The sequence below is a fragment of the Ictalurus furcatus genome, chromosome 17, assembly GCF_023375685.1.
Source record: "Ictalurus furcatus strain D&B chromosome 17, Billie_1.0, whole genome shotgun sequence".
In the NCBI taxonomy this organism is placed as follows: Eukaryota; Metazoa; Chordata; class Actinopteri; order Siluriformes; family Ictaluridae; genus Ictalurus; species Ictalurus furcatus.
Genome location: NC_071271.1, coordinates 5,195,243 through 5,205,074, shown reverse-complemented (window position 1 = coordinate 5,205,074; position 9,832 = coordinate 5,195,243). Strand labels below are relative to the sequence as shown.

Sequence of the window (9,832 nt, the reverse complement as noted above, 5' to 3'; positions counted from 1 at the left end):
AGAGAGAGAGAGACTATATGGACTATATTCATCATTTACCAATTAAAAAATATTTATTTCAGATATTTTCTAGCCCAAGACATACACTTTTAAGTCTTAAGTAAGTACTGATTTTTTTGTGGAACTTTAGAAATGACTCTCATCGGACACAACGGCGAGAAGCAGCCGATAAACACCTTCTACTGTACATTTACTCACTCAAACACGTCACTTCGTTCAAGATATGAATACAATCAGATCACATGACCGTTTCCCACAGTAAAGGCCAACAAACTAACAAGCTTCATGTCTACTAACCACAGAGCTCTTCCGCATGGCCTCGGCCACAGGGCAAAATACAGGAGTACTTCATCGTTTAAGCAGGGAACATCATTCTCGTCCTTTCTGCTCAAACACCAGGTCACGTCCGCATGTATAAGGGTATTTTTTCAAACGGTTTTTACCTGTCTTTTTTTTTAAAAATACATTCCTGTCCACGCGAACATTGCACGGCAATAGTGCGTCATAAAACGTTACGTCAAACACCTCAGGAATAACGCGAATAGCACGGAGAAAGAAACACGTTTTCAGATATATCCGTACGCATGCGGACGCGGGCCTGCGTGTAAAGCGAGGATTCTGTGAAAGGGAAAGAAGAACTACATTCTGTGTGTAAATCTGCTGTGAAGCTAAGGCATCAACCACAACATGCAAAAGCTCCGGCTGTATTTTCATTGCTTTCGCCGTCAAGACAACAAAGAGTCAGTGCAAAATCGTTAAACAAGCACTCAGAAGTACTCAAAAGGGTCGGTAAAAGGAGGAGAACTGACGGAGGAAATGAAACATTTCTACTCATGTGATATCGTGTCCACAGTAAAGCCGTGAGCCATGATCTGATCTAATGGTTGAAACAGTTTTGGAAAATACAAAAATAGAAACGACCCGACAGATTTAGTTTTTTTTTTTTTTTTTTTTTTTTATAATCCAGGAAGCTTAGTTTTCACATTTTAATGTATATGAAGTCGTAACATTTTCCAGGAATCATATGGCAAGTACGTTCCATTCGAAAATAAGAGAGCAAAAGGTTTATGTACAGCAAAAGTGTCTCCCAACTTAAAGCTTGTGGGCTGAAACAAAAAGGAAAAAAAAAAAAAGAAAAAAGCAGACGGTTCTTTCAGGTAGGCCACAGATGGACGGGACTTTGGGTTCAAGATCGCCTCAGCACAAAGTCACATACACATGCTGGCATCCCAGTAATACTCGACTGGGTTTATTTCCTTTTTTTTTTTCTTCTTCTTCTTTTTTTTTTTTTTTCTTTTTTTTTTTAAGCACACTGCAATTACACACTCCCAGAACACAAAGCAGACTTACAGATAGGAAAGAGCTCATTGTACAAAAACGAGGCGCTATAGTTTCGTCTCAGAACTGGCTTTCAGTTTGTCCAGAAAATAGTAAAAATTGGGAGAGAAAAAAAAGAAAAGAATAAAGAATCGAAGGGAAATACGGTGTCGTTACGGTGAAGCTCCCAAAAGTCCTGCGCCTTTCCAATACGTCTCACAGTTCCACAAAAAGTGTCGTACATACAGTACATACACACAGACGCAACGTCCCCCCGAGAGGGTCACGAACACATTATTGCGAATTAAGTGTGCTTTCATAGGTTGTTGTTTTGTTGTTGTTTTTTTCTCCCCCCCTCACCCATTCTTAAAAGTTTCATTTTTAAAACAGTATCACAACATGCATCCAAAGTAATAATGTGTAAAAAAAAAAACAAACAAACAAAAAAAAACGGACATTAAGGCCCTGTTTTTAAAACAAGGCTGGACGTAATTCATTACTATACACCCTGACGAACACACAGAGAGAATATCTTAGATTGGCTTTTTCAGAAGGAGAGAAAAAGAAATAAATAAATAAAAGCAGGAGGGAGGAGTTGGAGGGATGGACGGACGGACGATTAGCAGAAAGTTCGATCTTTTTGACGTAAAGTACCCCCTCCAAGCTGAATGTCATGCACCTCAGACCTCCTTGAGCTTAAAGGGTATCCGTTCAAAGAAAACACCGACGTTTTGTGTGTTAAAAATAGACTCGTATCTCCCAGGCAAATCCAAGCGAGTCTCTTAAGACTGCAGGCCATCACAGCTCTTCTAATCGACCTTCGATCTGAGGGTGATGTCTTGAGCTCCATAAGGTGCACCTCAGAAGGCGCTGAATAAAACCTTGATGCGTAGACCTCTCTGGAGCTGTAATGAGCTCTTCTCTTTATAGTCTGAATAAGACCTGGTGGCTAAATCTGGTCACGTGACTTGCTGGTGTCTACCTCTCACAGTGGACTGCAGAGAGTTGGCGGCACGACAGCTGAAAAATAGTATTAGCGGTGCTTCACGAACCAAAAGCGACTATGGAGATCTCGTGGCGTTTTCCTCATCAGCAGTCAGTCGATGCGTTTTTTTTGTTGAGTCTTTTTCTCCGACGAGAACACTCAGAGTCTCTTGCCGTTCAAGTGCCCTCTTGAGCCACACGTTAAAACGGACTCTTCAGCGATGAGTCGCTCAGCGCCTCTTGACTAAGCACCGCTAAATAAACGTGTGCATCGATTGAAATCACTCCCTAGTCATATAGCTGGAGAAAATGATTAGGGAGATGTGGGAAAGTGTATTTAGGACTGAATAAACAGGAGGCACGTCTGCTGTGCACCAGAAATGAAGGAGGAACCTGTTCTCTCCATGAGCGGTTATGGACGGTTGCAAATTCCCTGCAGGACCGACGCAGTGTGGATTGTTCTTTCATGCGAATCGAGCGTCTCTTTCAATCTGCCGTGTTGGTTTGTCATGATGAGGCTGTGGAGGCAGAGGCTGGGCGGCCGCAACCCAACGTGTAATGAAGATTAATTCAGCATGATGTAAGCAGAGGCTTTTTCCTTTAGTTGCCGCAGACACAGGTGACAACTCCAGCTCCCTGTAGAGGAGAGGTCACGGTGCATAACTTTACACTTTACAGTACACGAAACAACGTTATACAGTCATCTAATGTAGAACAGCGATGCATCAATAATTATACTGGGCTGATACTTGTACTAGGGGGGAAAAAATGCTCTGATATGAGCATTAAATAGCGTTTGGTACTACGTGACGTAAACTTCAATGTTTTATTTTATTTCAATTCGATTTTATTTGTATAGCGCTTTTTACAACGGGCATTGTCTCAAAGCAGCTTTACAGAAATATATAAAGACGGGATACAGATTTTAAGTGAGTGAATTTATCCCTGTTGAGCGAGCCGGTGGCGACGGTGGCGAGGAAAAACTCCCTAAGATGTTAAGAGGAAGAAACCTTGAGAGGAACCCGACTCAGAAGGGAACCCGTCCTCATCTGGGTAAAAGAACCTAGTGTACGTTCTCGTGTAATGAACATCTGGCACGAAATGACCGCGATCTGGATGATATGCTTGTACTAAAACAAACAACGGTATTGATGCATCTCTATTTTAAATTGATGGTACAGTACTATTCTTATTCTCGATGATGGAGATGATAGCTTTACCCTCTGGAGGTTCTGCCATAGGTGGACTTAGACAGTACATGTGATATCCTCGATCGCAGTCATCACAGAATAAAAGCTGATCCTGTAAACCAGGAGTTTGTAAACACAGATAGAATAAAAAATCGATATTCAGGGTACGCCAAGCCGTGCGGACGCGTTAAGAGATAATAAAAAGAGTGAAAAGTGAGCAGGTGGACAGTAACTGACGTCGTTCTCGGAGGTGCCACACAGGCTGCAGGACTTGCACTCGATGCACTGCCAGCGGTAAGTCCTCACTGCTGCCGTCATGTTGACTGTGAACTGCAGGCAGGACGGGTGGCCTGGACAGAGGAAAAAAAAAAAATCCATGTTTGATATATCTTTTGGAAGAAGTGCAGTTGAAGGACGCGTTGAAGCCGTTCCGGTCGCTCACTAAAACTCCTTCAAATTTCCTTCACATTTCTATACGTCCTACCGACTGCAGGTGACCTTTGTGGTTTATTTCATTACAGGATTGTTTGTACAGTTGTTCGTTAGCAGTTTTAAAGTGTTAAAACTGACATATCTTTGCAGCTCCTTCTACAGTTATGCTTCTACAACTCCACAAGCTTCACTCTAAAAGTTTTCGAGATGTCACCTACGGTACAGCATCGCCCACATGGAATATACATACCAGAGCCTGGTTATAAACAAACACAGCTTTGATGTGCACAACTATATATGAAGGTCGTCGTGAAATATACAGTGCCTTACAGAATTATCGCCACATTTACGTTTAATAGATACAAAAGGATGACACATGGGGTGAAAAAAGATTTCTCTATTCAGTTCAGACAACAAGCTTGAGAGATTGAGATGGTCATCAGGAAATATTGTGGATTTTGTGTTTCGTTAACCATTTGTGTATTGATTTGGCTCCACAGCTTGGTGAAAGCGGTATATAATGTAGTGTATATGTCCAAGTCTGAAGCTTATCGTTTTGGGCTGAAATACAGTATACTGAAACCTGGCAGGATTCATGATGCTGTCAATCTTCACGAGAGCCCCTGGACCACCAGCCAGCCCCAAAACAGCTCCAAAGCATCACTGGATCTACCTTCATCTTCTACAGTGGGGGTATCAGGTGCGTTTACTTTTATCCACTCACCAAACATGTTGATGGTGTGCGTTTCAGTTTCATCTGACAGCAACACATGATACCAGTTGTGGTTCTCATGACATGGTGAAGTTCAGCCTCTGCATGTTGGTTCTTGAGATGTTCTCAGGAACTGCTTCTCTTTCTTTCTTTTTTTTCCTAATGCTTTCAAACAGCGTGTTATGAAAGTACAGTTTAACAGTTGATTTTGAGGCTCTACAAGCCGTTACATATAAACTGTGCGATTCTACTGTGAGCTTTAGGCTTGTTTTTTCCTCCTTCACCACCACCTCCTTCTCCTCAGTGTCTGGGGGGCTGTGTGCAAATTTGTCCAGCTCCTCAAATATTTCCAACTTTGTCCGACATGTCAAACTTTTTTTTTGGTTATGAAATAAGTCTACCTTCTCCTCAGACGATCAGTCTTGCATGCGAGTCGGTGTAAGTTCTTTAGACTACAGAGACGACAAAGACCACATTTTGAAAATAACACGTTACAGTACAGTAGCACCTTATCCTTATTTTCAAACCGGGGAAAATCTGTGTAATCTCTGTAGCCTAAAGAGCTTACAGCGTAAACACTCTGTGCATTAGTTTCATATATATGTATGTAGTATATGGGTTTTATGATAAAGTATGTATATTTGAGAATTTGTCTTCGCACCTGATCGTCCGCAGTCTGCGCAGGAGATAAGATCCTCTGGGCAGCCCGTCTTCTTCGAGCCTCCGAGGCAGAAGTCACAGTAGCCGTTGGGGATGACCGAGCCATCTGCTGCTTTTTTGGCTGTAGTATGACAGAAAAAGGGGGGGCAAAAATTAGTACACGAGAGGTCAGTCTCAGCCCTCATGTCTGTTTGGGTCGAAATGAGCCTCCAGAATGCTAAAGACATGAATCTTCGTGTCTAATAGATGAATTTAAGGGCGTACTGTATATTTAGATTATAAAGATACCTGCTGGGTGAAATGTAAGTACGTAAATAAAAAGACCAGCGATTAAAAACGTGTGAAAGAAACAACGAGAAAAAACGAGCTGCTGTCACATTCCCGTCTGTCATTTCCACTCCCCTGCCATCAGGCTTCTTCTCTTTTAATAGAGATGTCTTTATATTGCTAATAAGTTATATTGCTTAATTTACAACTCTATTAATAATGACCAAAAAAAAAAAAGGACAAATCCCGGGCCAAAGTTGTGAACCTCGACAAATCATCGCTTTGCTTCGTGTAAGGAAATGAAAGACAACAAGAGAGGAGCTGAGTAGTGAGTTTTCTCTCGCGTGCGAGCGTTCGTTACTGAGGCTTAGACTTTCGCTGCACTGCTCGCTCACTGTACGAGCATGTAGAGGGGGAAGGGATGAGTTTCTCTACGCCGGGAGGCCGGCGGCTCTGTTAAATATTGTCACAGGAACAGAGGGGATGCTGGGAGCTGAGAGACAGGTACGCCACAGGAGGTTACTACGTTATATCATTAACAAGGAAGACAAGTTAGTTGGCAGCTTTCACACCCAGCTACTTACACAGTGGCTTCACACGATCACAGCTGAACGCTTCGGTCTGTCTCCCAGAGGGGAGAAGTGAAGAGCAATTGCACGAGCGGCTTAAAGCGGCTAAATATGAGAACAAAAACAGCGCTTAGGTGCACTAATAGATAATATGTGGATGGGATTGCTGTGCTCCTCCAGAGAATAGCTAATGTTCAGACATCAGCTCTCATGCACACACACACACACACACACACACACACACAAACACACATGCACACACACACTGCCGGATGATTTGGAGAGCTTGGGTTCTCTCCAGTGAGGTCATTAATCCACCCCCATCCCCTGAGATTCTAACATCGGAGTGAAGTAAGTGTGTGTGTGTGTGTGTGTTGGGGAGGTGGGGGGACTGTTGCAGCATTTCTTTTTTAAGATTCCATGAGTCTGTTCTGCTCTCTAATCCCCAGAGAGAGAGAGAGAGAGAGAGAGAGAGAGAGAGAGAGAGAGAGAGAGAGAGAGAGACTCTGATCAGGATGAAAGAAAGACAGGAGTAGTCCGGTGCAGTATTAAAAAGCTGTGATCCATATGTGCTGCATGGACCCCACACTCTATAAAGTTTGTACACTAGACCATGGGTCACTTCTCAAAATAGACAAATAGAACGAGCAGAAAGGCGCAGGACTCCGCACGGCCATGGTGCTGTCCATGGTCCTGAAACATGTCATACTATGGGCTGTATTCAGAGTTGAGTTAAGCGTGCAAAGTGAGTATTTTAAAGGTGCAAAACTTCATTTTTTTAAAAAAATTCCATACTCGTACAAATAATCTTTATGTGTAGAACATGATAGAATAAAAAACAATGAGTTAATCAGTGGCATTTAGAATAAGCCGCTGAGGAAAGCTGTTTAGAAAACTGGAATGCTTGTTTGTCTTTGTTTGTGCTTCGTGTCAGTCATTTTATAGACACTATACAGGCCACCTAAGATCTTGGAGGCGGAACTTCTTTGTTAGTGGGCGGGAATCATTCAAATGTCAAACCCACTTAACCCTTAGAAACGCACCTAATGCACTTTTAATATAAAAATTGCACATATTAGTATTCACACTGCTGATGTAACTAAAGTGACTTAAGTGCTATTAAGAAGTTGCGTTCAAACTGCACATGCAGAATGGAGTTTACTTAAAGCGCACCTATTATGGTTTTGAAACGTGCCTAATGTTGTGTTAAAGGTCTCACAGAACAGATTTACATGCATCCGAGGTCAAAAAACACTTTAACGTGCTCATAATTTAAACTGCAGCATTACCTAGTGTCAAAAACGACTCGTTAAATGATCCGTTCTAAAGGATTCATTCTAAACTCCTCCTTTCAGAGAGCATACTCTGATCTGATCGGTCAGATATCCCAGTCTATTGTGATTGATCTACCGCTGACTGTCAGTGAGCAGCCGATGAAGACCAGAGGCGGGCTTTTTGTTACAAACCTATGTAGGTTAGTACAGGAAGTAAGTCTGGAATCACTAACAACTCGTTTCAGCTGTTCAGAATCGGTTCCTTCTTTTGGGAGTCAATAACTCCGTCTGTCATGCACTTCTGAAATTTTTGGAATTTTGCAGACGTTTTAACATTCACAAACAGCTCTATAACATGCTATATGAAAGGTAATAATTGAAAAAAAAAACATAATAGGTGCACTATAAAACAGAAATGTGTCTCATTTTCACATAATTCTGACCTTGGATATAAGTGCACTTTTCTTTTGTGTGATAGCAGCTCAAGTGAGGAAGTCTAGCATCACTATCTGTCAATTCTCACACTGAAATGTATGTTTTAGACTGTAAATGCACTCAACAGTCCTTACAGGATTTTGTGGAGGTTATTTTGTGATTGTTGCGGCCAAAAATGCTCGACTTTGCTGCATTTATTTATTTATTTTTTAAAAATTCGCAATTCAACTTGCGGAGTTTTTTGTGCTTTTTTTTGCGGAAAACTACTTAAATTTGCTTTGCGCGGTCTTTCACGGTGAAAGACCTTTTAGCTGTACTCGTGTTCGACGCACGTGAATCGAAGAGGGGTTTTTCGGTGAACGCGCGTCGTGATCACGGCACATGACGTGTCTCGGCCCAAACCTGGGGAAACTCTGCGGTCATTTTAAACGGAATTTAAAAGCTTGATTTTGCGTTCATTTCTGTGATCGCAAAATCTTGTAGGGACTGACTCAAAAAAACTACTGAATGGCATTCAAAGCCAATATTAAATAAATAAATGTAGCACTATTCATTATTTAACAGTATGGTCCCTTTAAAGTCCAGGAAAATCAGTGGAGACTCATCTGCTCATTCTGAGGACCAATTTGTTATGGATAAAGTTATCAATTAACTCAGATGTTAGCTGTAAGTGTAGCAGATGAGTGCTCGGTCAGTTTATCCTTCGAACCATGGTCATGTTGTCATTACAGGTCAGCATATCCAATTAACAAAAAACATCAGCATCATTTCATTAATTCAAAAACTCAAAAAAAGCTAATTAAAAGTGTAATTACAATTTCATGACCTAGATTTAATACGGTATCTCATAGCTACATTAATTTGTGTACTGTGACATAAAAAAAATAATAAACTGCAAAATATTAGGATGTGCTGGATCAAGTGCTATTTTATAAGCTGTTGAATAATGAGAATGGAAGACATGTTGTTAAATTTAACTACATTTGCATTGATTTGCATGTTGATAATTAAGGATTGTTCATCCATCCATCCATCCATCCATCTATATATTGGCAATACACAAGACTTTTATTAGATGTTTATTTCTATGCTTGCTAAATTAGCAAGCTCATACATATATTATCATATTAGTCCATCCATCCATCTTCTATACCGCTTATCCTTCCTTCAGGGTCACGGGGAAACCTGGAGCCTATCCCATCGGGCACAAGGAGGGTACACCCTGGACAGGATGCCAATCCATCGCAGGGCACAATCACATACACACTCACACACCCATTAATACTCTACTTTAGACATGCCAATCAGCCTACTATGTATGTCTTTGGACTAGGGGAGGAAACCGGAGTACCCGGAGGAAACCCCTGCAGCACAGGGAGAACATGCAAACTCCACACACACAGGGCCACGGTGGGAATCGAACCCCCGACATTGGAGGTGTGAGGGGAACGTGCTAACCACTAAGCCACCGTGCACCCATTATCATTTTAGTCTTTTTTTAAATGAATTTTTCCTTTCTAAATTGTGTCTTGCTTTCATGTTACACTACATTTCATGTTATAGTAAATGGTGGGGGGGGCGGGCGGGGGGGGGGGGTGCAATTTCCATCTTTGGTACACATTTGGGATTTTTTTTCCCAGTTTCAAAGGCAGCCACTTGTGATTAAAGGCAGAGGGCTAAACTCTATTGAAAAAGCCCGGCCCTGAAGCTCCTGCTCAAGAAAAATCTGGAAGGCGATTTGCATAATCTGAATGGTGCATCCAGAAAAAAAAAAAAAACCTTAAGCACCAGTGTAACCCAACCCTGAATATAACTACCTTTACCTGCATAAATATTGGCGTATTACTCTGAATACAACCCTATACAGTTAACAGTTAAAGAAACGGATCGGCAGAAGTAAAGAGTTTAGCCACCATTAGTAACAGACGCTTTAATACACTAAGATAAACTGTTCCATTACTGCAGAGAAGTGACTCACACATGTATTTTGTA

General features: G+C 41.5%; 1 protein-coding gene across 1 annotated transcript in view; it reads right to left on the bottom strand.

Annotated features, from left to right (window-relative positions):
* Positions 1-2,866: 2,866 nt before the first annotated feature.
* dpf1 (double PHD fingers 1) overlaps positions 2,867-9,832 on the bottom strand; it is a 39,006-nt gene continuing 32,040 nt past the window's right edge. Inside the window, exons 9-12 of the mRNA XM_053647646.1 lie at positions 5,297-5,416; positions 3,729-3,841; positions 3,522-3,603; positions 2,867-2,937 (exon numbers count right to left, since the gene is read on the bottom strand). Of these exons, the coding sequence (XP_053503621.1) occupies positions 2,867-2,937; positions 3,522-3,603; positions 3,729-3,841; positions 5,297-5,416 (386 nt within the window). The remainder of the gene's footprint in view (positions 2,938-3,521; positions 3,604-3,728; positions 3,842-5,296; positions 5,417-9,832) is intronic.